The sequence below is a fragment of the Madurella fahalii genome (assembly GCF_045866475.1).
Source record: "Madurella fahalii IFM 68171 DNA, scaffold_1, whole genome shotgun sequence".
Classification (NCBI taxonomy): Eukaryota; Fungi; Ascomycota; class Sordariomycetes; order Sordariales; genus Madurella; species Madurella fahalii.
The window spans coordinates 2749342-2775149 of NW_027263971.1; the positions used below are offsets into that span (position 1 = coordinate 2749342).

At 56.7% G+C, this 25808-nt stretch overlaps 10 protein-coding genes across 10 annotated transcripts; 6 read left to right on the plus strand and 4 right to left on the minus strand.

Moving 5' to 3' along the window:
* Positions 1-1362: 1362 nt before the first annotated feature.
* RPD3 (histone deacetylase) lies at positions 1363-3879 on the minus strand (the record flags this gene model as incomplete). The annotated part of the gene is made up of 4 exons (XM_071056277.1): positions 1363-2229; positions 2283-2824; positions 2883-3183; positions 3259-3879. The coding sequence occupies 4 exons, from the start codon at positions 3877-3879 to the stop codon at positions 1363-1365; spliced, it is 2331 nt and encodes a 776-aa protein (XP_070912378.1).
* Positions 3880-4330: 451 nt separating this feature from the next.
* Positions 4331-5477, plus strand: RPN11 (multicatalytic endopeptidase; the record flags this gene model as incomplete). The annotated part of the gene is made up of 3 exons (XM_071056278.1): positions 4331-4396; positions 4453-4706; positions 4781-5477. 3 exons carry the CDS (start codon positions 4331-4333, stop codon positions 5475-5477), a joined length of 1017 nt encoding a protein of 338 aa, XP_070912379.1.
* A 775-nt stretch (positions 5478-6252) lies between these two features.
* MFIFM68171_00857 (uncharacterized protein) lies at positions 6253-8085 on the plus strand (the record flags this gene model as incomplete). Its single annotated transcript, XM_071056279.1, has 1 exon — positions 6253-8085. One exon carries the CDS (start codon positions 6253-6255, stop codon positions 8083-8085), a length of 1833 nt encoding a protein of 610 aa, XP_070912380.1.
* Positions 8086-9134: 1049 nt separating this feature from the next.
* MFIFM68171_00858 (Allergen Asp f 4) lies at positions 9135-10004 on the minus strand (the record flags this gene model as incomplete). The annotated part of the gene is made up of 1 exon (XM_071056280.1): positions 9135-10004. One exon carries the CDS (start codon positions 10002-10004, stop codon positions 9135-9137), a length of 870 nt encoding a protein of 289 aa, XP_070912381.1.
* A 1732-nt stretch (positions 10005-11736) lies between these two features.
* SKI6 (Exosome non-catalytic core component) lies at positions 11737-12713 on the plus strand (the record flags this gene model as incomplete). Its single annotated transcript, XM_071056281.1, has 2 exons — positions 11737-12071; positions 12200-12713. 2 exons carry the CDS (start codon positions 11737-11739, stop codon positions 12711-12713), a joined length of 849 nt encoding a protein of 282 aa, XP_070912382.1.
* Positions 12714-12970: 257 nt separating this feature from the next.
* MFIFM68171_00860 (Disulfide-isomerase A6) lies at positions 12971-14540 on the minus strand (the record flags this gene model as incomplete). Its single annotated transcript, XM_071056282.1, has 2 exons — positions 12971-14335; positions 14391-14540. 2 exons carry the CDS (start codon positions 14538-14540, stop codon positions 12971-12973), a joined length of 1515 nt encoding a protein of 504 aa, XP_070912383.1.
* A 557-nt stretch (positions 14541-15097) lies between these two features.
* MFIFM68171_00861 (Vacuolar protein sorting-associated protein VTA1) lies at positions 15098-16510 on the plus strand (the record flags this gene model as incomplete). The annotated part of the gene is made up of 4 exons (XM_071056283.1): positions 15098-15206; positions 15260-15360; positions 15415-15542; positions 15592-16510. 4 exons carry the CDS (start codon positions 15098-15100, stop codon positions 16508-16510), a joined length of 1257 nt encoding a protein of 418 aa, XP_070912384.1.
* Positions 16511-18484: 1974 nt separating this feature from the next.
* On the plus strand, positions 18485-20317 carry MFIFM68171_00862 (Lytic polysaccharide monooxygenase; the record flags this gene model as incomplete). The annotated part of the gene is made up of 3 exons (XM_071056284.1): positions 18485-18972; positions 19025-19093; positions 19153-20317. 3 exons carry the CDS (start codon positions 18485-18487, stop codon positions 20315-20317), a joined length of 1722 nt encoding a protein of 573 aa, XP_070912385.1.
* Positions 20318-20882: 565 nt separating this feature from the next.
* On the minus strand, positions 20883-22310 carry MFIFM68171_00863 (PLC-like phosphodiesterase; the record flags this gene model as incomplete). The annotated part of the gene is made up of 1 exon (XM_071056285.1): positions 20883-22310. One exon carries the CDS (start codon positions 22308-22310, stop codon positions 20883-20885), a length of 1428 nt encoding a protein of 475 aa, XP_070912386.1.
* A 1617-nt stretch (positions 22311-23927) lies between these two features.
* MFIFM68171_00864 (uncharacterized protein) lies at positions 23928-25194 on the plus strand (the record flags this gene model as incomplete). Its single annotated transcript, XM_071056286.1, has 2 exons — positions 23928-24554; positions 24649-25194. The coding sequence occupies 2 exons, from the start codon at positions 23928-23930 to the stop codon at positions 25192-25194; spliced, it is 1173 nt and encodes a 390-aa protein (XP_070912387.1).
* Between the last annotated feature and the right edge of the window lie 614 nt (positions 25195-25808).

The window sequence follows — 25808 nt, forward strand, 5'->3', positions numbered from 1 at the left end:
GGGATTGGTACGGGGCATTGAGAAGCATCATGACTAAACTTCCTCCATGATAGACATGCATAACGGCCTGGGGATGAGCATAGAAATCATGGGATAAACGGTATGCTCATAGAATATAGTAGTTGTAATTGATATTTCCTACTAGACTAGGGGCCTTTTGAAAGCACTTCAATTTGTCTACACATAAGTGAACGCCGTCATTCCGAGTAAGATCTGAGTTTTATCCTTGAATCAGGTGTGCTGAAGCCGTTTTCAATCATCCTGTCAAGGGCTGAGCTGAGTGTTCGCTCCTATCTGGGTGTCAATTTGTCTCTAAGTCTTTCTATAACTAATAACATGCACTCCCAATTGAACGTGCTCAAGCATGAATCAAGAGCGTAAGCTAAGAATGCAACAAACCAATATATAAATCTAAGACATCAACCGCCCCCCCAAAGAATGCGGTACCCAAACCCTTGCCCCGCCTGGCCAAGTTCCTCACCGTCCTCATCACCTCACCATCATCATCTTCCTCGTTAGACCTCCTGGCCGCTATCCTCCTCCTGGTGCGGGGGAGTAGTGGGGATGCCGCGGCGTTAGGGGGCTTCATGTCGTCCGATGCGACTCGTACACCATCGTCCAGCTTTGGGTCCATTTACGTACGCGCGAACTCGGATCTGGCGACCAGTGCCCATGGCTCGGCATGTCACGACCCATTTCGAGTCCTTCTTTGAGAGAGGCTTCTTAATCAATGCTAACCTTGGGAGGTCGATTAGGAAGCAACTCTGGGCCTATCAGCAATACCACTTTCCTAATGGATGCCAAGCTCCGTGAATCGCTGATCACTGTTCGGGGCTGGCTTCACTGGTCGCTCGTAATGAAGCTTGGCTCCCGGATCTTCCCAGGAAGCGGGATGTTACTCATGGGTCCCAAGGCGGCGAACTTGAGACATGACTGGATCAGCATGCAGAAACATCACATTGCAATCATCACCCAGTTGCAAGGAGACGTCATCCGCGAAAAAGCAGATTCAGTGGTATAATGCAAGCTGGCGCTATCTAGACTAAGGCTGGAGAGAGTCCGCTGCGTATCAGACGTACTAGAGAGGGACACCAAAGTGCCCACGATGAATCAGCTCCCCACCCCACCATATCGTGCTGTATCAAGGCAACGCAATATCGGCCGACGAGAAACGGCGGCCCGTCCATAAAACTCCCATGTCGATGCAAAAGTAAAGCTGCCAGTCCCGTTCCGGTCCCTGTCTCCCATCTCCCCGAACGCCGCGGCAAAAACCACGCCACATAACTAATACATGCTGATATCAGGGGAGCAAGTATGAATCATCCCCTTGTTTTGTTATTGCTTTGACGAATGGTCAGCAGCCTAAGCCTTAGCCTCATCATCGTCCGCCTTCTTGTCGGCGGTAGTGGCCGTGGCATCCTTGTCAGACGTCTCGGCAGTAGAAACCTTCTCAACTGGCTTGGTCTGGCCATCGCTGGCCTCTGGGGAACCCGAAGCCCGCTTGGTAACATCTGCCTCCTCTTTACCAGCAGTATCATTGGTGGGCGCAACAGCGGTATTGTCGTGCTCGGTCTCGGTCGCAGAGATCCCCTCCACTTCCTCTTTCTTGATAGCCGTCTCGGTAGTCTTGTCCTCAGCGGCCGCATCGCCCATATCGACATCACCGTCGTCGTCAACCTTGGGCTCGCTGTCCTCGGCATCCTTCTCGGCCGCACCAGGCGCCTTAGCCTCGACCTCGGCTTCGGCACCTTCGGCTTGAGCCTCATCAATCATGGTGTCGTCGTTATCAGCAGCTGTCTCGGCAGCCGGCTCGGCGGGAGTGGCGACACCGCTATCAACGTCCATAGTGTCATCCTCCTTGGCGGTGCTTGCAAAATTTGTCTCCTGGCGTGAGCGGCCATTGGTCTTGTAGACTCCGTTGGCGCGGGCCATGTCCTCATCGTCGGATTCCTCAAACTCGTCCTGGCGCTCAACGCGCTTCTCCCACTGGCGCTGAGTCATGCGAACGTCCTGATTCTCATCCTCGTCGAGGTCATCTAGCTCGGCCTCTTGCTCATCCGACATGCCGAAGCCATCGCGGGGGACATCCTGCATCTGGACCGACGGAACAGGAGCCGTCTTCTTGAGGTTCTCGATGACGGCAATCTTGATCTTCTCGAGGTACTCGTAGCTGTTGGCGTTCTCCATGTTGGACGAGCGAACATCAAGCTCGTAGTCGGGTCCGTAGTACTTGCAGGCCGTTAGCTTGGCCGGACAACGTGATGGAACGCAGGGAAACTTACTTCGTAGTATTCATTGTAGGGAAGGACGGGGTCCATCTCAACACCGACCAGGCGGCCAGTCTCATAGGCCCAGGTGCGGGAAACGTTGCGCATCGTGTAGCCACCGCCACCGAGCACCAGGGTCGGGAGATTGAAGCTACGGACATAGTTGACGCAATTGGCATGACCGCGCATGCTCAGGTTGAAACAGCCTAGGCGATCGCCAGACAGACTGTCGCCGCCGCACTGGAGGACAACTGCCTCGGGCTGGTAGTACTGCATGACAGCAGCAATGACGGGCTCGAAAATGGTCTCATATGCGGTGTCGTCGATGCCATCCCGCAGCGGGAAGTTGACGGCGTAGTACTTGCCGGTTCCTATACCGATGTCACGGAGCTCGCCCGTGCCAGGGAAGTACTCGCCATACTTGTGGAATGAGACCGTCATGACGCGGTCGGTGGTGTAGAAAGCCTCCTCAACGCCGTCACCGTGGTGGACGTCAATGTCAATGTAGAGGACGCGCTTCTTGAAACGCAGCAGCTCGAGAATGGCCAGGACGATGTCTGCGCGGCAAAGTCAGTCAGTCCATTATCACAGAAGGCAGAAAACACCGGGCCATACCGTTGACATAACAGAAGCCACTAGCCTCGCTCTTCTTTGCATGGTGGAGCCCGCCAGCCCAGTTGATGGCAATGTCGCACTTGTTGCGATTGAGACGGGCGGCGCCCTCCATGCTGCCGCCGGCGCTGATGCCGCAAAACTCGAAAAGGCCGTCAAACACAGGGCAGTCATCGCCGACGTTGTATTTGCCCTGCTCTCTCATGAAGGAGTCCATGTTGTCGGGCGTAACCTTTTGCAGGAACTCAATGTACTCGTCGGTATGGAACTGCGTCATCTCGGACATGACGGCGGGCTTCGCGCGCTGTATGCCGGAAGTAATGCGATCAGCAGCCAAAACTTCAATGGAAGCGGACCAGGCCGGACGGGAGCGACTTACGTAGATCTCCAGGAACTTGTAGACATCGTAGTTCATGACCAAGCTGTGAGCAAGGCGAATGCGATGCGGCTTCATGGGATGGCCGGTCACGTAGGCGTAATTGCCAATGTCGGAGTCGTAAAAGTAGGCCACCTTCTTCTTGTCGGTGTTGAGAACTTGGTAGAGCGGCCGGGAGCGCTCGACTCCGGCCGGGTCGGTCGGTCCTCCCGACTTGGGCATTGCGAACGCGGGCAGAGACGGAACGGCTTGAGAAGGAAGAATGAAATCTTCGTCGTATGCGCGCGAGAGATCGCTGTCGCTCAAGATACCGCGGGGCCGGGGGCGTGGAGGGCTGCCAACGTACCGCAGGTCGCCGAGATAGGGACGTCCCAGTGCGTTTTCGAGCTGGAACCTACGAGGCGGGGGAATACGGTAGTCGTGGTCAGAATCGCTGCTGTCGGAACCGCTGCAGACGTAATCACCGTCGTTGGGATCGTCACTGCCTTCGTGATCGCCTGACGGATTGTCCGAGTCGATATTCGAATCGTCCTCGGTCGCGAGTTGCGAAGTGGCAGGCGAATTAAGCAGCGAGAGCAGCGATTCGGCCGCCCCAGAAGAGGCTGCGCTACCCGGGTCTGACATGGCAGAGATCCAGGGGGGGCCGTGCCACGCTGATTGGATCGCTTAGCAATGCTGGACCGTGCGTCTTGTGAAGAGACGCTCGGTGGTTGGTTCGGTTAATCTTCGGGAATACGAAGCTGCAAGGCTGAGAATATTTGTGAATAGTCGACGGTGGGGCAACCACTTTGTGGGGCACCTGTTGAACGTAAGCGCACAAACTAGCATTAGGTAATCGGGCTGCAGGCTGCCAGGCTGCCAGGCTTTCGTCAACTGCAGCTTGGTCGACAGCTCCATTCTGACGGGCATCTGCGGCTCACGATCAGCCCGACTCCCAACTCCTGCCCGCTTTCCACATCCCTCCCGTTCAGACAACCAACCCAAGCAACCTTCGGATTCCCCCCGCATCGAACGAGCGGCTTCTTAGGCTTCACGCCCAGCGCGCACACACCAAGGCCGTATCACACATTCAACCATGGAGCGATTCAGAAGCCTGCTGGGTGGCGGCAACCTGAGCTTGGGAGGCGCTGCCCCCGGGACGGTATGCGCTTCCCAGTCGCTACGCACGACTTTTTACTAACATGATCGTTTGGCCAGGATAACACCAGTCTAATCGACAACTCAGAGACGGTCTATATCTCGTCACTTGCGCTCCTGAAGATGCTCCGACACGGCCGTGCGGGTGTGCCGATGGAAGTCATGGGCCTGATGCTTGGCGAGTTCGTCGACGATTTTACCGTGCGCGTGGTGGACGTGTTCGCGATGCCCCAGAGCGGAACCGGCGTCAGCGTAGAGGCTGTCGACCCGGTCTTCCAGATGAAGATGATGGACATGTTGCGGCAAACCGGCAGGTATGGGCAATCGCAGGCAAACAAACGCCTTTCGCCCCTCTTTCTCGTGTCAGTACTGACATGTCCGTTCCTAGGCCCGAGTCCGTCGTCGGATGGTACCATTCCCATCCTGGCTTCGGCTGCTGGCTGTCGTCGGTCGACATCAACACCCAACAGAGTTTCGAGCAACTGACACCCCGCGCCGTCGCCGTCGTTGTCGATCCTATCCAGTCCGTCAAGGGCAAGGTCGTCATCGATGCCTTCCGTCTTATTAACCCACAGTCCCTAATGATGGGTCAAGAGCCGCGCCAGAGCACGTCGAATGTGGGCCACTTAAACAAGCCCTCCATCCAGGCGCTTATCCACGGCCTCAACCGCCACTACTACTCGATCGGCATCAACTACCGGAAGACAGCCCTAGAGGAGAATATGCTGATGAACCTGCACAAGCACGTGTGGACCGAGGCCCTGCAGATGGAGGACTTCCGGACGGAGGGCCAGCGGACGAAGGAGCGCCTCGAGCGCCTGGTCAGCCTGGCTGAGGGCTATGAGAAGAGAGTCAAGGAGGAGACAGAGCTGACAAAGGAGCAACTCAAGACGCGCTACGTCGGCAAGCTGGATCCCAAGAAGCACTTGGAAGATGTCGGCCAGCAGCTGATCGAAGACAACATCGTCGCCGTATCGAGGCAAATGATCGACAAGGAGGCGACCATGGCGCGGAAGGACACGCCGTCTGGGGCGAATGGGCAACCGAACGGTGATCAGATGGAGATAGAGGAGGAAGAGCTCTAAAATCACGACGAATTCGACATACCCTTGGGCGGGCAGTCATTTTGGGCCAGGCGTTGTATGACTAGGCGTTGGGCAAGGCTATGGAGATAAACTGGTAGCCATGTGAAGATGCAATTTGCGTCTTGCCCGTTGCGTGTCTATTGCTGTGCTATCGTCTTTTCGTTCCGTGACCTGTTTGGGTAAGTCTCTTTGTTCCGTTTCCTACGTTGAACGCCTTTGTCACTATCCAGTCACTTCCAGAACGCGCCCGCGTTACGCGCACACAAAGGGTTTGTCAAGTAACATTGTGGGATACCTCTGTTATAGGGAGTCTGTACCAACTAACAGGTACAGCAACCCTTGCTTCGTATATATAGGCTGGCGGTCATACCCAGCGCATCTTAGTTCGGCCACGTTTCTCTTCGTCATGGATGAGTCCAAGTTTTCCGCCAAGGCCATATTGCGCCGCCTGCGTCGCGCCCGAGACAATACTGACCCCCTGAAGGAGGTCCGACGTACCTTGAGGAAACACCAAATAAGATATTACAAATCTTGCGGGTGCTTCAGAAGAAGAAAACCCTCCGTTGGACTTGCGGACGTCCGCCCAAGCCTCAGTCAGACCACGGACGTTCAACGTGCGCCTTATAGCGCATCACACAGCAACTACGGACCCAGACCAGCCCAATCTCCTACGGTAGTCCAAAGAGATAGAATTCGGCAGGTGCCCGGCCGCGTTGCGACTCGATACAACCGCCACCCACAGCCCAACGAGCAGATCATGAGACGAAGAGCCCGTATGAGGAAGCCGGGCAGTCGCCAGCTTCGGACGGAATATACAATATCTGAAGCCAACCCCGACAAGTCGGACCGCGTGGAGCTGTCGGCTAATCCAGGCACCGAGAGAAGATCTGCCCATCAGGATTCCCCTCCAGGACCGTTAACAAGTCACCCGCCCAATCTCACAGCCGCTCCGTCCACAACAGCAACACCGCCCGCCCCAATGCCGACATCACCGCGTGCCGCACGACAAGCAACCGCTCATGATGCGAACCGCCCACTAAAACTATCCCAAACCCCAGCAGAAGCATCACCCACACCCACCGACACATCCTCGAGAACAGAGGACACCCGCCACTCTTCCGCCCTGGCACCCCTCATACCGACCCAGCTCTGGGCCCCGCAGCAGCCGAGACGGACGCCGCCGCCGCCGCAGCCGCCGCTCTCCACGACGCCGCTGACGCACGAGGTGCTCAAGCAGCTGCTCAACGCGCTCGACCGCGCCCTCTCGCACACGCGCTACGCCGTCTCGGGCCGCGCCGCCCTCGCCGTGTGGGGCTGCCTCGCCTTCGCCTCTGCATCGGCATCCGCATCCGAATCCGGCTCTGCCGGCCGCCAGCCGCTGCCGCTGCCCGCGCGCGTGAGCATCGTCTGCCCCGCCGCCGACGCCGACGTCATCCTCGCCTGGGCCCGCACCGCCGGCTGGGCTATCTACCCCGCCGCCGCCCCTTGCTCTCCGCGTCGCGCTGCGGCTGCTGCTGCTGCTGCTGCTGCTGGTGGTGGTAGGAATGGTAATGGTGGGCATGTTATTGGCGTGCCTCTCGTCTTGCCGGGCCGGCCTCTGCTTACCGCCGAGAAGGTGTGGGCGGTTCGGCTGCGGACGGTGGAGGACGAGGCGTGGTGGGAGTGCTTGGAGAGGGTGAGCCCCGTGGACCCCCCGCTGCCGGCTGGGTATCCCCTTGAGGAGGAGATCCGGACGCGGGCCAAGGTGCTGGCTGTGCCGACGCTGCTGGATCAGTTTGCGCGGGGGTGGTCTGGGTTGGCTGAGGGAGGGGACAAGGACAAGGAGAAGGCGAGGTGGTTGGCGAGGCTGATGCTTGGGATTCTGCGAAAGCTGGCCGGGGATACTGTTGAGGGGCGAGGCAGGTGGCGGTTGACGAGGGAGAACGTGCCGTTTGTGGTTGATGAGCGGTTCTGGCGGCCATTTTTGGGGGCCTACCCCGAGGCGCTGGAATTGTTGGAGCGGTGTAGGCTGCGCAGCCCAGATGATCCTATCAGGGCGAGGGTTCAAGAAACGTCCCCAAGCGACGGGCTTCAACAACGAGTCGGGGCTGGTTCTCGGGGTTTGGCCGTACCGACCGCAGCTGAGAATGGTTTGGTTGAATCTGATGTCGATTCAAGGACGGGAAACCAACACAAAAGCTCCACATGTTCTAACGGCGTGGAAGACAAAGATGACAGGCTCCAAATGGAACAGGATATTTCCAATCAGTCTCTTCGAGATCATATGCACAGCGGTGATCGCGGGACCCTTGGCGGGGACCCCGTCAGGGGCCGCTCTACGTTGAGACACGGCTCGTTTAGACGATCTAATTACGACCATCCTGCTTCGGCGCACGGTAAGCCGCCGCAGGATAATGTGCGGGACACCAAGCTTAGAGGTTTCACCGGAGAATCCTTCAGGGTCCGTAGTGCGGTGAGAGACGGCACGTTCAAACACTCTGATTACGGGCCTCCTGTTGTCTCTTCACCTCCCCCGCCAGCAACACGCACTCGTGGGCTTGGTGATCCAAACAGGCGGGTTGGTCAGGTGCAGGGCTTGGAACACATGGATGTTCTTGAGCTTGCCTAGTTAACGGGCGGTCTTGTTGCCGTATTTGTCCCGCCGTCTTGGGCGGGCAGTTGGAAGCTGTTGATGACTTTATGCGAGAACGTCCAATGACTTGAGTTTGTGATTAGTACAAGAATAAAACACCTGCGGCTCCTCTAGAAATAGATTGTATAGTGCGTGATATAACTTAATGGCACATTGCCCGAGTCCTTAGCCACCGAACTACCACCTCTAAGTTGTCTATCAGTGTCGGTAGGAAAAATTGAGGAAGGGCTCCTTGAACAATTACATGAACAAAAGATACTACAAGTCCTAGACGGCGTCGTGACGACTATTTCTAATTTTTATATATTTCTCCAAAGAATGGGACTTGGCCGTCCTTTGCTATATACCTGATGCTGTATGTGTAGACCTGCGTGTGGCTGGTTGAATCACCTCGCACCCGTGCGGCTTGGACGGATAAGGCGCAGCGAAACAGGGGACCGACGAGTTGAGCTTAACTGCTGGTCTTTGGGAAACAAAGGTCTCTCGGTGGCTGCGGCGCGTCAGACCAATTCGCTGATCGTGAGTCAGAGAAACACAATCACAAGCAGTCCAAGACGAGGTTGGGATGCAGCTCGGACAGATGTGTACCTTACTCGATTGTCTTTGCAACTGGCGAATACCACCCTGGAAAAAAGGGCTACAAGAAAGGTGCATGGAGTGTGACAAGTGGGCTGGTGGGACGCAGGGGAAAAACATGGAATTGGCGCGGAGCGGGCAGTCAATCCAGAACTGACACCACTGGGCAAGTTAGTTGTTTGAGCGCCAGTGAGTACAACCAGTTTACAACGTGGATTACACACCGGAACACGTTTTTCGATGTTGTGGAAAGACAATCAAAAAACATTACAGCGCACTAAGTTCAAGCCAGGCAATATTAAACAAGGCCAAGGCCCCCTCCAAAGCCCACGATCAGCGAAATGATTGAACAGGAAGCAGACAAAAATTTTGACCCCTATCTGATGCCACTATTCCGTAAATGACACCATCGGTAGTAGAGAAGGCGTAGAATAATTCGAGCCAACCGACTAAGAGAAGCCGACTTTGACCTCAATCACGGTCTTGCCGGGCACAATGTTGAGTCCAATGCCGTCGAGCGCCTCCATGCCCTTCGTGTAAGCGTTCTCGCCAATACCACCGGGCCGAATAATCGAATCAATGCCGCCCTCAGACATGGAGCAGCCGGGGACATCCATGTTGTAAGCCTGAGCCACCAGAGAGGAGCAGTCGGCGCCCGACCAGCCGCCGTTGCTTGTGTTCTCAAAGTCGAATTCGGCCCACACACCAGCGAACTGTCCGTGCTCGGTAGTGGGAACCTCGTTCGGCGCGAAGGCGCAGACGCCCTGCGTGTTCTGATCGGCCACGACGGTCTTGGTCTCGCCGGGCTGGAGCATGAAGACGAGTTGCTTCTGGCCGTCGACCTTGAACATGCCGGTGAGCTGGCCGTCGGCACCCATCTTATTGGCGCAGATGACCTGGTACGGTTCCGAGGCGACGTTGGTGTACTTCTGAACGTAGTTGTACTTGTGCGCGATCTTGTTGGGAACCACCATCAAGTTGGAGTTCCAGCGGCAGCCGTCGTGGTCACCCGTGTTGCCCTTGTACATGATCTGCGCGTATGTCACGCGCTTCGACTTGCTGGCGGCGCCTCCACCGCAGAAGGGAATAAACTCATCCGAAACCTCGTCGTCGTTGTCGGGCTTCGGAACGGGGGCGTGAGTGGCAGCCGGCGGAGGCTTGACCTTGGAGGTTGGCGTGGGAATGGGGCGGTTATGGACGTTCTTCACGAAGAAGGGGCCGTCGCGCTTGGTATGAGCGCGATGGAGGTGAGCATGGCCTGAGGGGTGTGCCGCGGCGGCGAGCGCGCCGGCGACGAGAAGGAAATGCGTAAGCTGCATCTTGAAGATCGAGGTTCGGCTCTGCCCCCCTTTTGTCTATCCCAAATTCGTGTCCTCGTGAAAAAGAAGTAGATGTGGTTGGCTCGATCCAGACGGCAAGCCTGCTGTGAACCAGTTCTGTGCGGTTCGGAATCGCGAGAGTTGTGGTAATGAGTGATGCTCGTAATCGGCGCTTGCAACTAGACGGTCAGAGAGAGGGAGAGAGAGGATATCGCGTTCAAAACAACGATGGTTAAATGAGTGACTAGAGATGCAAGATCTCAAAAGAATGGACGAAAGCGCGAAGATGCGTCAATCGGTTGAAGGTTGCAGGAGGAGAGGAGAGTCGAGTTAAAGACTGAAAAGGGCTGGCAGGGGGTGAAATGAGCCGAGAGATGGCCCATAATAATCCCGGGTCTGGCGCCTTGTTTAGCGGCACCCCTGATCAAGGCCCAGAACAGCGATCTCTTTGGCCTTTTGCCCTGAGTGGTCATTTAGGGTCCGTAATCAAACTGCTCATGCAGGTCCCGGACTGCTGTTATTGGCTGGGCTCGGCTGTCGTTTTGACCATGCTCCTTGCCCAACCAAACCGGTCAGTCAAATGTGTTCCACACTGCCACGCAACACGGGCTTCCTCAGCTTCCACCGGCACTTCGATGACAACAATGCCGCAGATGCACAAAACAAATCACGGACATCGACATGCACGTGGAGGGCTGCGTGTGACGGAAGGCGAGCGGAACCAGGGCACCTTCTATCCGCCCGAGCGCCCTTCGATGATCGGGATTCCAGAGAACTCTGCAGACTGCGTGCGATACAATGTCCATTACCTCTATATGTACGTATGTACGTGTAGGTATATCTTACCGTATTCCTAGTTAATGCCACGCAATTTCTGTTAAGTTCTCCTTGGCCCTTGACGTCTTTGATTGCAGGCTGCCACTTGGCTTGGCGGCTAACGTCTAGACTCTGAGGGCGCCGTTTCATCAAACGCCCAATAACTACGGTCTGTGGGCTGTTTACACTCAAGAGGATGCGGGCCGTGTCCAGTGTAACGCACAAGATCGGACCAATTTCCTCCCTGTGCCGCAGATCGCTAGCAAGTGGTTCCTTGGAACGCCACAAGGCCCAGCGGCCCAGCGGCCCAGCAGCCCAGCAGCCACGAGTGGTGCGGTAAACAGAGCTGCCAGGCCAGCACCCGCCCGCCTACTCGCATCTTGTTTCTGAGCTCTCAGCTGAAGATCACACCCCCTATAATTAAAAACCTGATTTGCTATGTATTCCGCTACAACCATGAGTTGGTCCGGGTTGTGAAGAAGCAGATGAAATTTGTTGTCCGCGAAGTGACGCACAGGCCACGCCGCATTCTCATTCCGTTGTTTATGTGGCCCGAGCCCTTGTGCCCCGCGGTGGCGCCGTTTTTCCCACCTAATTTTGGCTTCCAAACGGGACCGGCAATGGAAGACAGCACAAGCAGACGAGACCAGACATTTAATTCGCGGTTCCAACCAATAGATTTCCGTACGCAAAGATTCAAGGAGGCGGTCCTTCAATTCATCGGTCCACCGGGGACCGGGAGGCGGGAGATATCCAATATCTGCCCTGTCAGGAAGCCCGAAGCAAGCCCAAGCACACCGATCGACCCGAGCATTGGCCTGTCGGCCTGCCGGCCTGTCGGTTCCTGCCCAGGGCGAACGGATACGGAATTTTCAACTGGTCCATCACTCCACATCCCATCCCATTCACACCCACAATGCCCCTCGACACATCAGCCTACAACCTCGCCCTGCTCCGTGTCGACGGGCGGCGATGGAACGAGCTCCGACGTGTCCATGCTCAGATTCGCACGCAAGCGGCCGCCGATGGCTCCAGCTACCTCGAGATGGGCCATACCAAAGTTATGTGCGTGGTGACCGGGCCTAGCGAGCCGGGCCCGCGGCGCGGCGGCGGGGTTGGCAGCGCTGGTGGTGGCGGCGGCGGCGGCGGCGGCGGAGCAGGAGGACAAGCCAAGGAGGCCGAGGTAGTGGTGAGCATAGTGATCGCAGGGTTCAGCTCCGTGGACCGCAAGCGGCGGGGGAGAGGTGATAAGTGAGTCCCGAGTTCCAGCTCATACTTCGCCTTCATCTCGGAACAGCAGATTTGCATCAAAAAAACACGATGGAGTGGTAAATGATTAACTAACTCGTCCTTCCCAACCCCGCCCTCCCCCGTCACAGACGCACCTTGGAGATGCAGTCGACCGTGGCCAACGCGCTCGCGGCGAGCCTACACACGCATCTCTTCCCGCACAGCCAGATCAACATCTCGCTGCACGTGCTCTCGCAGGACGGCTCGCTGCTGGCGGCCCTCATCAACGCGGCTACGCTGGCGTGCGTCGACGCGGGCATCCCCATGACCGACTACGTCGCCGCGTGCACGGCCGGCTCGACGTCGACGTACGCCGCCAACGATGAGGGCGCGGACCCACTGCTCGATCTGAACCACCAGGAGGAGCAGGAACTCCCCGGCCTCACGGTTGCCACGCTGGGGGAGAGCGACCGCGTGGCAGTGCTGGTGTGCGAGAGCAGGGTGCAAGTCAGCCGGCTGGAGGGCATGCTAGCCGTTGGTGTTGACGGATGTAAGCAAGTGAGGGAGATTCTAGACCGGGTCGTTCGGGAAAAGGGGCATCGGATGATACAGGAGGGAACTGTGGAGAAGGGCGTCGGGTTAAATGACATGGACATGGACTAATGTCATTCTCTCGTTGCTGGAACGTTGGTGTCTGATTCGGAACTGTTATGCATCCCCCCGTGACAAACTGCACAGGTGAGGGGACCCCCTTCTTACACTACACACTAAAATTTCAAACTACACTCCTACCTACATGGCCGTCTGCCTTATCGAGGCCTTTGCCATGGTTTGGATACGCTACCACTACGCCCAATGAATGCTCCCTGCTAACAAAGTCAAAGCGATAAAATACACGAGAGTAGTGCAGCAAAGACCGGTCAGAGCTCATCGTGCGCAGCAGTTTCCGGCTCCCCGGTGGGGTCGGTGGCCTTGGTTGACGTGGACTCGGTGGAGTCGCTCGCAGCCCCGGCGCTCTCAGCCTCAGGGGTAACAGGGGTCGCCTTCTCGCTGCTTCCAGACTCGGTAGCGTCGGGTGTGGGCTGCGACGAAGCCTCCGGCGCGGGCTCCTCGACCGAAATGGCAACAATGCCCTCGGGTAGCTTCTTCTTGACGCCCTCGCTCATACGGATCGCGTCGATCCAACTTTCAACGCTCTCTCGGTCAAAGTCAGCCGCACTGTAATGCCGCCACCATCCACGCCGGGCGTTGATAGCGACAATCTCGACGTCGCCGCTCAAGTCGAGCGCCTTGAGAAGGGAGGCAGCTCCTTCGTTGCTCTTGGGGACCTCGTAAAAGGGGAACAGGTGCCGCTTGCTCTGGGCGTGTTTGTGGGCCAGCTGGGAGAGACTTCCAAGCGCCTTCTGGGCCTTCTCGTCCTCGCTTGATGAGACAAAGGCCAGCACGCAGGTGTGCGATTTCTCGGTCAGGCACTCCTTGATCAGCTTCTCCGGCGTGTTGATGGTGGGGATGGGCAGGGCCGTTTCCACGATGACTGGGGCTTCCTGCGTCTGCGTCTCAGTGTTGGATTCAGCTGTGGCTGACGACGTCTGGGAAGAAGTTGTCTTGGACTCCGTCTTGGTTGACGAGGACTTCTTCGCAGATGCTTTCCTGTCCTTCGCCTTGTTGTTCTTCCCGGGCTTGGGCGACTCGGGGTTCGGCTCTCCGGCCTGTGAAAGGAACTTGACAATGGCCTCCTTCTTCATCTCCCCATCGTAGACGATCCCAGGCGCATCACCGCCCGGGAGGAGAAGCAGAGTAGGAAACTTGTCGATGCCAAATGTGTTGACCGTCTTTGTTTCCTTGTTCCGTGCTTGGCCGATTGTAATGACATCGGAGAAGTCGATCGCAATGCTCTTGAGCAGTGCAGATGTAGTCCCCTTCTCGGTGAAAAGGATGGCCTTGGCCGTTTCGTTCTTGTCGCTCAGGAACTTGTCCAACGACTTGTCCTCGATTTTAACGACGTAGTTGTTGATTTGCTGCACCACGGCGTCGACAATGGCGCTCGCAGTCCGCTGGCCCTGGTAGTCTTGAACCATTGGCTTGCCTCCACCCTTCTTGGGCCGCACGATCTTGAGTGTCGGGAAGCCCTGAACGCCCATTGTGCCGCAGAAAGGCTTATTCGCATCATCATCGCAGTTTACGGCGGCCACCTTGGCCAGACCTTCAAGGTTCTTGGCTGCCTTCTCGTAGGCAGGCTTGAGGTTCTGGCAATGACCGCACCACGGAGCGTAGAACTCGACAATCTGGAGAACGAGCAAGTCAGCGGGAGCCGGGCTGCGGCATGCTGTGCTGCCATACCGATGTGTAGTTGCTCTTGGCGATTAGCCTGTCATAGTCTTTCGCATCAACCTGTAAAACGGGCGATTTCTTGGTGTAGAGCCCGGCCTGGGCCCCTGGGAGCGCAGACAGCAGGGCAACCGCAACAGCGCAGAGGGTGGGGTGATGCATGATGCCCGCTCAAACTGCCCGGATTGGAGCTGAGCTACAAAGGTGTGTGGGGTGCTTTAGGAAAGGAATTGACAACGCAAGAGTCAAGGAGGAGAGGGTCGGTTCTCCGAATTGGAGAGTGGAAGGCTACAGTGCGTACATATACCCTTGGTAACACCGCTGGGAGGGACAGAGAATGCGAGGGCGAGATTTCCAAGTTGGCACATTTCCATGTTCGGCAAAAGAACACATTTCCCAAAGCCGCGTGCCGTAACGAGAAAGTCGGGTTGGCACCACTTTGCGATCGGGATTCGAGAACCCGGCAGAACATAGCAAGCTCAGACTGCGAGGTGGCCAGAGCTCCCTACCCCTCGTGGGTCCAGCGGGGTGACTGTGATATGCTGACGGGTTCAGGCTGACGAGCGCTTGTGACGGGCTCTCTGCTCTCCAATCGCATGTCGAGCTCAGCACCCGATCACGACGACGACGACTAGGCAACCTTAACCACAAGATCTGCCATTTCTTCTATCTTCGACCAGTCCTCTCACCCCCCATCGCCTCAGTCGCCGCCATCAGCCATGGCAGACAGCATACCGGCTGCCCTGCGGCAGGCCGACGTCAACATCTGGAAATGCGCAACGAAAGCCGCCCAGCTCCAGAACGTGAAGCCGATCATGGCCTATTGGTGTACGCCGAATGCCAGTGATTCCACATTTGGCCTCGGCTTCTGACAAGTACAGGCGAATACTGGGTTGTCAATCAGATCCTGGCAAAGCAGCTGCACACCGTCGACGAAGAGATCCTAGCCTACACAACCGCTTTGATGGATCGGTTGGAACAGGTTGGCATACACGAGCATACACGGTGCAACACGTCGCTGATACTGGTCCGATAGACTAAGGCCGAATACGCGAACGAAGACGCCATAATGGACGATACGGCTGGGCAGGCATACGTCGAGCAATTCGCACAAGAGACACTCGACCGCGCGGAACGAGTGGTAAAGGCAAATCGGGTAACACAGTATGCTCCGGGTAGCCTCCGGTGTAGGATTGCGCTAATAGGGCGCCAGACAAACGGCTACGACGTTTGATGCAGCAGCAACCTTCTTCCACGTGGTAAACGTCTGGGGTCCGGCGGATCAGGAGACGCAGCAGAAGATCAAGTATGCCAAGTGGAATGCGGCACGGATTGTGAAGGCCATAAAAGAGGGAAAGGATCCTAACGAGTCAAACCCGACGCAAGAAGAGCACCCGCAGCCGGCACTGGATCAGAACGACCCCGCGGTACAGAATCTGATTGGCGGCCCGTCAACTCTAATACCGAGGCCAGCAACGGTGGAAGAGGTTCCCGACGTGGATTTGCGGAGAGACGCTGCCGGCGTGTCCCCACCGCAGAGCCCTGTCTCGGGTGGCCCCTCTCCAGCCTCTGAAGGCGAGCTCAGGCTCCCGGGAGTTCCTAACAATCTCCATCAACCAGCGGAACCGGAGTACTTTGGCTCGGCTTCACACGATCCAAGCAATTCCGAAGCCACTCCCGACCTCCCAGGCCCCCCGACCGGGTGGGCACCGTCTCAGCGAAGTCCCGAGACAAGCCCGCCGCCGACAGCGTGGTCACAACCCCCTATTAATCCACCCTCTGCCTCTGCATGGCCTCACCAGCAGCCCTCGGCCCCCAGCACAATCCCCCCAACATTTGCAACGAATCTTCCATCGACCGCTGCGGTGGCATCACCACCTGTCAGTCCTCCAACGGACTCCTATTATGTGAATATGGCCCCGACGGCACATGGGGCGAGGCCTACAGCCCCTTCAATACCTCCGGCAGCAAGCTATGCGCCTGTCCAGGCTGGAAGCTTTGCAGTGGATGAAGCTGCGATAGTAGGGGCTCAAAAGCATGCTAAGTGGGCTATTTCGGCGCTCAACTTTGAGGACGTGCCCACTGCGGTAAAGGAATTACGCCGGGCTCTTGAGCTCCTGGGTGCGACATAGTAAGGGGGGTGGTGTGAATAGTGTACTGAATCACGTCTTGAAATCACAACCCAGTGATAGATACATTGGAATTTGGCGTGTCAGCCGTCTCCGCACCACGCTCTGGAGAGCTGCATCGCGTATACCAAAGCAAAACTCCACGTTGGTAGCAACTCGTTGCGGTTGGCACACTCTACACTCTACAGTCGAGCACAGAGCATAGCTATCGATAGTTGGCCCGTCAAGTCTCAAGCCGCATTCAAGGTAGCCGCGAGAGCGACCCGCCGTTACACAGCAGGTCTGACTCCCTCTGGATCGCCAACCTAGCACAGTTCGGCCAATATTATGTTTGCAAGGAGCGAAACTGCATCACCAGATGCTAACGGGAAAGTAAAATAGTCAGCGAGGAGCGTCGGACCGAATTGTCTGCGTCGACTGGTTGCGTCATGCGCGAATCGGCTGTTTTTTGTATATGAATGGCCGAATCAGGGCCGGCTCTAGACCAGTAGCACTAGATTCGCACTTCCTCCTTGCCAGAGTGAGGCTGGCTAGCCTGTGGCGTGTGGATATTTTACCAAATCTATTTGCCATCAATTGGTTTTGTTTGCCCTCAGCCACACCCTTCTTCACCAACTCCGGTGAAACATGGGTGGTTCAGGCTGCCAGCCCGGTGAGCCTCGTGGGGGCCCATGGTGTTATGCTAGGTTATATATGACCCAACGACCGGTTGTTTTATTGAAGTCAAATCTACCGTAAATCGAAAGGTCTAAAAGCTATTAATCAGAGAAACCCCGCGATCCATGGTGCGTCAGTCTGGACAACGCCTTTAACCTCCACGCAGTCGGAATCATCGAGCACGAGGTACGTTATATAAACGTGGGGACAAAATTCCAACAAAAGCTTACTCGTCCAGTTCCCCCATCAAATCAACCGGAAAGTCGATACAACGATGGACAGCGACGGGGAAGACTATTCATACGGAAGTTCGTCGTCGAGCTCATCAAATGTTGCGAAGGACTGGCGCCCCCGCGTTTACACACCGGTACCCCAACCTACCATCCACTCTGGAGGCAGCAATGAAAATCGTAGGGGGTCTTGTCGGGACAAAGCAATGAGTCGATGAAGGGGAGTTACGAGTTCAACACTGCTTCACCGCGAATTTGCACGTCAATTTCTTCGCTCTGAGCAACCCTTGTGACTCAGTATTGGGATATTCTTTATTGTTTGAGGAGTAGCACATGAGCGTTGGTAGTGCAAATCGCCGGCAGGATGGCCATTACATCAAGGCCGCTACGGAGGACAATCTAGGGAGAATGTAGTCAATATAAAATAAGCCGTTGAAGGCTTCAAAAACCATTGCACAGGGTCCTTAGAGCTCTGTCTCATTTGACTTCTAAGTGGCATTGCCAAACAAAAGCACAACTATTCACGTCTGAGCTTAGGAAGAGAGATGCATGCCAACAACGTGAAACGTCCCTCATGAGTTAAAGGATGAAACAACCCTAACGGCGACAGTGTACCGGAGGATCGATGAGATGGCACTATGCTACGTATGCCGTCAACTCGGTCAGGGGAACAAACTGGAGGCAATAGAAGCAACAATCATTTGAGGAATCTCCAGCACTACGTGGTCTGCCACTTTGTGAGCCAATTTCATCCTGTCTTGATCCTTATCGGTCCTGCTAGTGCTACTTCCCTCGTGACTCCTCTGAAATAAATTCCAGGAGAAGTCACCAAGACTTGTTGACAAGCGACTTCACCACACGCGGGCTGCTGACGAAATCGCACCGTTGTTATCGGTACAAAACTGCGATACTACAAAGCTCTCCTTGGAGCTTTTGCTTTATTTCTCCCTGGTTAACACCCCTTCAGTCTTCCGCGGCCCTACCACCACCACCTCACCAGCGACTAGATAAGTATCGACCCCGATTTTCGTGTTGATCAACGATTTACAAATTACAACAACACCATCGGTTCCCGACAACTTGAGACACGATGTCGTGCACCATTTCGGCGGTGCTCGCCGCCATATTCCTGGTTCTCGGCCATGCCTACGGCCACATGATCATGAATACGCCGGTACCCTACAATCTGAACATTCAACCGCTCCTCCAAGTCGACCCCATGAGTGGCGGCCAGTACCCGTTCCCTTGCCATAATCATTACAGCTTCACGTCGCGCACTCTTGTTGAAGCTGGTGGCGCGACGCTCGTGAACTTCACCGGCGGAGCCCAGCATGGCGGTGGTTCTTGCCAGTTTAGCATCTCGTACGACGAACCGATCGGCGGAGGAAACTGGAACAAGTCGGCCAAGTTCAAGACCATCTACACCATCATTGGAGGCTGCCCGGCGGTCTTTACCGACGAGCAGAATAATCTCCCGCTGGCGGGCATGGACCCGAACAGGCGCCAGGACGCAAAGCACTGCGGCGATGACCAAGGCATCGACTGCATTCGTCAGTTCATGATTCCCATTCCCTCCTTGTGCGTGTCCACCTCCCGCTTCAACAACTGTGTTTTGCTGACATGGTTGTAGCCTCAAGAACGGACCCGCCACCTTTGCCTGGACGTGGTTCAACAAGCTGGGGAACAAGGAGATGTACATGTAGGCCTCATGCTCCCAAGTACCTCACAGACGGCTCAACTGACCGTAACTCGGTGCAGGAACTGCGCTCCAGTCAATATTACAGGCGGCACAGGCGATCAGACTCTCATCGACGACTTGCCCGACATCTTCATCGCCAACTATCCAGGCGACCCCGACGTACCCAACTGCGTAACTGGCATGCTTGCAGACAAGGTTGTCCTCAACATTCCCAATCCAGGCAAATACGGCCGGGTTCTGGCGGAACCCATCGAGCCCGCACTCAAGCCGGTCAACTACTGCACGCAGATCCCGCCTGCCTCGTCGGTGCCGACATTCCAGCCGGATCATCGTACTGTCCTGGGCGGGACGAGCAGCAGCAGTACTCTCTTGCCTGAAACCTCATCCATAGCTTTGTCATCTCCTCCGCTCGGCGGCACGATGTCTACAGGTGTCTCGACCGTGAACTCGATTCCCAGCTATTTCAGCAGGACGCATAACCAGGGCACCACCACCACAGCGGTCCTAGGTACAACCACCTCTTTCAAGCCAAGCTTTACCAGCACCACGACCGTGACCGTCACAACCCATCAGCCGAGTCCTAGCAGCGCGGCCGCTACTACTACTGCTAGCCCAAACGGGGAAACCCATGGCAGCATAAACAGCACTACTAGCTCCGAGAGTCTCGTCGTCATCCCCATCACCGACTCTCCCAAGACCACAACCATGAAGAGCACCACAACCACAACCATCACCACCACCACCACCACCACTACCACCAAATTCCCCGCCTGCACCCCCTCCCCACGCTCGACAACAAGCCACCTCCCATCGACATCTACAATTTCCCCCTTGAAGCCGTTGACTTCGGCATCGAAGCCAACATCCGCATCCGCATCCGCATCCGCATCCGGACCCTCATCCGCCTTCCCAACCCCCATCGGCCCGGGCCCCGTCGGCGTAGACAAGCCCGCCGACAAGGCCGTCCGGTGCCCGACGCACGGCGCGCTGGTCTGCCTGGAGGGCAACATGTTTGGCGTGTGCAACTGGGGGTGGGCGGTCCCGCAGGCGCTGGCGGCGGGGACCGAGTGCGTGGAGGGCAAGGTGGTCCTGAGGAAGAGAGAGGGCGCGGAGCACGAGGGCCGTCCGGCGGCTGGGGCCGGTTGGCGGCGGGGTGGGGTTCGGGTTCGGGTTCGGGTTCGGGTTCGGGTTCGGGTTCGTGGGCGCGGTTGGGGTGCCCTTTGAGGATTTACATTGATTACTTGCTGCGCGTGGGGGAGATGTGCCTGGGATTTTTTTTTTTTTTTTCTTTTTTTTCTCTCATCAGGTTCTGAGATAAAGAGAGGGTTATGAGATGGCTATGGCTATCGCGCAATGGGGGTAGATGCTAGTAACTCGGGTAGTTTCGGGGACATGGTTGGGGAGATGAATTTTACACGGTCATGCTTTTGTGCGGTCTGCGTCTTGTGCGAAGAGTGAGATGGTCTGGGACGGAGTGACGTAACTGCGGTTATCGACAGATAACTGGCTGCGTTAAGGTAGTTAACAGAGATGACTGATGGACAAGTCCGCCTTGCTTTGCCGTGGGCTCGGGCGGGTATGCGCTCATGTTCGATGCTTACGCTACGAATAGATTAGCATTCTAGGTAGAGTACTCGCGTCAGGTCTCGTTCGTAGACATTTTTACTTTATGGGGACATCGTTTCAAATACCAATCATATTTCAGTCATTAACATCTTCAGAGAAAAGTACTAAGGGATGTTGCTCGTATCTACCAAGGTAGGCGGCGGGCCCCCGGCGGCGGCAACAATCACTTGGCCAACCTCTGCCGGCTCAGGTTAACCGCAATATCGGCGGTGGCACCATCAATCCAGTCATTCGTCATGAGGACAAGCTGGCCGAGCGGGCAGGTCCGCAGAACATTATCCCTGCACCAGGGCAGCGTCTTCGAGTCACACACGCCCTTAGTCGCCATCGAACAGCTCGCCGTCACGCTGCACCCGGTGGCCGAGTAGACGAGGGCCCGCGGGACATTGGTCGCCTTCGCCTGGCACTGGATATCGACAAAGGCCTTGCCGCGCTGGTTGTCCGCCGTCAGCACCTTGGGGAAGGCCCTGACGATGCTCGCGCCGTCCAGGGTGGCGTGCGCCTCGTCCGTGTAGGTCGAGAAGGAGTCGTCCACGTTCTCGAGCATGATGAGGCGCTTGCGCTCGCCGCGCAGCTCGGCGATGGTCTTGTGCGTCATGTCGTGCAGGCCGCCCGCGACGATGGCGCCGCCGGCGCGCTGCAACGCCTCGTCGAGGTACGCGCCCTTCTCGTCGGCCGACGGCCGCCGGCAGTCGGCCGCGACGCCGTCCCACCGCAGCTGCACCACGACGATCTCGCTCGGGTGCTCCCGCAGGAAGTCGACGACGCCCCGCAGGAACGCGTCGTACGCCATGCCCGGCATCGCGGCGCTGTGGAAGTAGAGGCGGTCCGGGAGCGCCTTGGTCGGGAGGATGACGCTGTGCAGGTGAGCCGGGCGGAACTCGAAGTAGCGCGACCCGATCTGCAGCATGGCATCGAGGCTGTCCTTTTGGGTGATTGCGAGGCTGGTGATGAAGTTGGCCGCGTGGACCGAGATGGCTGGGCCCGAGTTGGCCTCAGCGAGTTCGGTGAGGAGCTGGTCGTCGTTGATCAGGGTTCCCACCGCGGCCTTGCTGACGCGGTTGAGCACGGCAAAGCAGTTGCCCGTCTTGTTCATGCCGACATCGTGTGCCGACGGGAGGACGAGGCGGCTGAAGGGCTTGTTCTCCAGGACGGAGCCTGGCGGCGCCAGAGTGCCGAGCCATTTGGAGTAGTTGGGCGTGACGGTGATGTAGCACTGGTGCGTATCCGGCAGCACTTCGTGGCCGCGGCCGGCCTCGTAGAAACCGTATGAGATGACGAGCTTGTCGCCGTGAATGATGGACGGCGTTTCGTTGATGGTCTCCATGGTGCCAGCGCCGGCCATGCCCGTGATAGCGTTGACTGTGACCCACTCCTCCGTGATCTGCTCGCCGTCATGGAATACCTTGAAGGTGAAGCGGCCCAGCTTGATGTTTGGTATAACGCTGCGAATGGCTGAAGCCCTGACCTCCATGGTGCCATTCCAAAAACGGTTCAGCTCGTTGACGGTGATGGTCTGCCCCGGCACCGACAGCTCAATCGAGCAGCCGGGCACGGCGATGTAAATGAACGTACGGATTTCCCCAATCATATTGACGGGTAGTCTGGTATAATAAGGTATTCCGTACTTTGATAACGGCGTCGATGCGAGGTCTGGTGATCTTGGTTGTCAGTGTCTCACTGGCCTCGCTCGCCGCTACAGCAAGGGGCTTCGTTGCCGGAGAGGGCGGTTTTTAAATACAGGGCCGTAATGCTGCTAGCCTTATAACAAGGCGATTTTTTTGCCCAAGAAAGTGGATGTTCTGGGCAGAACAGGTTTACCTTACTAGGTACAGTACAACCGTAAGTTCTTTGTGATGGTGTTGGGGGACCCCCCGTCTCGTCAAGAAAATTCTGTGCTGTCATCCAACTCTCAATCTCGGATTTCCTTCCTCCATGTTCTGATTCTATGATACTGTTGTTCCGCCCAATAGCGTAGTGTGAAACACAACGTATCTGAGTTCGAATACCTGTTCCAGCAAGCCAACACTGTTTTCTGGGCTGTAACATCCGGTAGGGGCATGCTTGCTTAACTCTCTCCACATCGCTGCTATGTTTCTGGCTTAACAGAATTGACTTGTCCGACCTCTGCTGTGGGACCGGCCCCTCCCTACCTCTAAGGTGCGGCGGTAAGGTAAGGTATCCAAGTGCTAGGAATCGAGGATAGGAGGTTGTTTTCCGACTTCTTTTGAATCTCGAGCTTTCTTTCCGTAAATTGGGGACGTAGTTGACATGGCGACGTCGGTGACGTTCCGAATATGAATGCAGAGTGAGAGGTCATTTTGTACTATCATTATCTTGCCTAGCAGGTATCTTGCTTGTAGGAACAAATGGACCTGCACGGAATCGTAGAATGGCTGAATTCACTACAGCACTGATAGAGCTTGCCCTAATTATGGTGTGTTTTGGCTCACTAGTATTTGGGAGAAGACAGGTTCAGAAGTACGGTACCACATCTAAACTGCGATGGGAGATAATTAAGACAAAGTAGGCTTCGAGTCAGGTGAGGCGATCTCTGGTAACTACTGTACATCCATCAGCTAACCTGCTAGTTAACCTCTGGGCGGACACCACTGAGTCGGGTAATCATCAATCCCTTGTCGATATAGTAACGGTCTCTGCTTGTTCGATCGCTTTCTTTCATTGTATACCTCGGTCAAGTGCTTGGTGACGCGCCATGGCTCGGATACTATGAAAACTGGAAGGGTGGCAACGGTGGATGCGTTACACGCAGAGAGTATGGTTGCACGTCCGCTTCATCATTCGGTGAAACGAAACCTCAATTTCTTCGTTCTCCACGGTTTCCATACCTAGAGAAGGTTGGTGAATAACCTAGGATAGCTCGAACCGTGACGTGGTGCGGCTGACTCGTTCGATACTTCGCGCTCTTGAGTGTTTCCAGGCCTGCAACATCGGCGAGTATGGGCCCGTTCGGCTCTCATTTCCTGGCCCCAAGCCCTCTCGAATCTCTAATCCTCCCGGGGCTGGCACCGGCCGGGAGTGTCCCGGGCCGACCCAAAAATTCGAAAGCAGATGGAAGCCCCGGAAACCCCGCATCACCGGTGGAGTCCGACATCCCCTCCGCAATTCCCGTACACTGATCGGAATCTCACAACCTGACCAACTTACTCGCCAGGGCCGGCGGACTCCTCTCTCTCGCTCTCTGACCATGCGCTCATCCTCGATCTCGTCGTCACCAATCTACCTCAACCCGGCTGCCAGAGGATGGCGCCACGGTTCCTGCTCCCAGCCGCAGTCCGAATCCCCCGTACAAGCCCTCCATCGCAGCTTACCTAACTACGCCCCATCACCTCTGCACTCCCTTCCCTCCCTCGCGCAATCCCTCAACCTGTCCCATGTCTTCCTCAAGGACGAGTCCTCCCGCTTCGGCCTCCCGTCATTCAAGATCCTCGGCGCGTCATGGGCAGTCTACCGCGCCGTCGCCGCCCGCTTAGGTCTGGATCCGGATTGTCATATCGACAGCGGTCTAAGTTCCCTAGCTTCGATAGCCAAACAACGCGGCTTGGGAAATCTCATCACCTGCACCGAAGGCAACTGGGGCAGGGCAGTTGCCCGAATGGCGGGATATCTGGGCTTGAAGGCGGTAGTCTACGTGCCGGGACATGTGCACGTGGCGACAAGGGACTTGATCCGTGGGGAGGGGGCTGAGGTGAGGGTCGTGGAAGGCGCTGATTACGATGCTGCATTGGAGACTGCAAAGCGGCGCGGTGAGGATGGAGACGAGGGGCTGTTGGTGATGGATATTGGGTGGGAGGGGTATGAGGATGTGCCGCAGGTGAGTCCGTCTAGCCGGCCCTTTCTTCTGTGTTCTCGAAAAAGAAATTGGGTGGGTTGTGCAGACGATTGGCCGCTAAACAGCCGGATACCAGTGGGTTGTAGAAGGGTACCAGACCATGCTGGATGAGGCGGACGGACAGGTTCTTCTTGCGACGGGTGGAAAGCCAGTTACACACGCGATCGTCCCGGTTGGATGCGGTTCGATCGCGCAAGCTGTCACGCAGCACTTTAAGAATGCTGCGAGGGAGCGAGACTCCGTCCCCCCTGCTACCGTACTTGCCGTTGAGCCAGACACGGCCGCCTGTTTAAAGACATCGCTCGAGCAGGGAAGGATGACCACGGTGGCGACGCAAGACAGTATCATGTGTGGCATGAACTGCGGCACGTTATCTACCACGGCATGGCCCGCCCTCAGATCGGGTGTTGATGGCACGGTGGTTGTCAGTGACGGAGAGTCTCACGCGGCGGTTGGGGAACTGGGAAAGCAGGGAATTAGGGCAGGCCCTTGCGGAGCCGCTACTTTAGCAGCTCTGAAACGGGTCTGCGAGAGTGGGGGGAGAGAGTTGGGACTTGACGGAAGCTCGGTCGTAGTTTTGTTCTGCACAGAAGGACACAGAGAGTATGCCGTGCCTGCGTGATGTGCTTGCATGCAAGAGCAGGAGCGGCGGAGGGTTGGTTTGGAAGCTGCTCGTCTGAAGAAATAAACCAAATGAGACGTCGGCTCGGGGACGTAAAACGGAGAGACATCCCATTTGCATCGACCGACTCACCCTCTGGACCAATTGTTGTGGGCAAAGCGCCCGCCTATTTCCTCGGGGGTTAAGATTATCCAACAAGTAACTGTGCTGATTGTTTCAGCACACCCGCTGATCTCTGGAATATGAGTTTCGGTCAGGGCTCGGAAGCCCGCGTTGCAGCTGGCGGCGGCGCCAGCACCACACTAGTGGTGTAGCTGGACTCCGGCTCGGCGGAAATGACCATCGCCAAGGTGCTTCGGCGCGAGTTTGCCGTGAACGGCTTTCTCAGGCGGAAGACGGGACCCCACCCGGGCTCAGGGGCGCGCAGCCGGATAGGGGCGCCGAGCGGACTTGGCTTGTCGATCCATTGCGCAGGACGCTAAACTTGGGAGGGCGGCGATGCGGCAGGTCGCGGTAAATATCGCGCTAAAGAGCCGGCGAGTGAGGCACCTAGCCTTGGCAGCCTCGGGCGCCGTGGTAGACCCGTTCCGGCCGGTAGGCATCCAGTCCAGGTC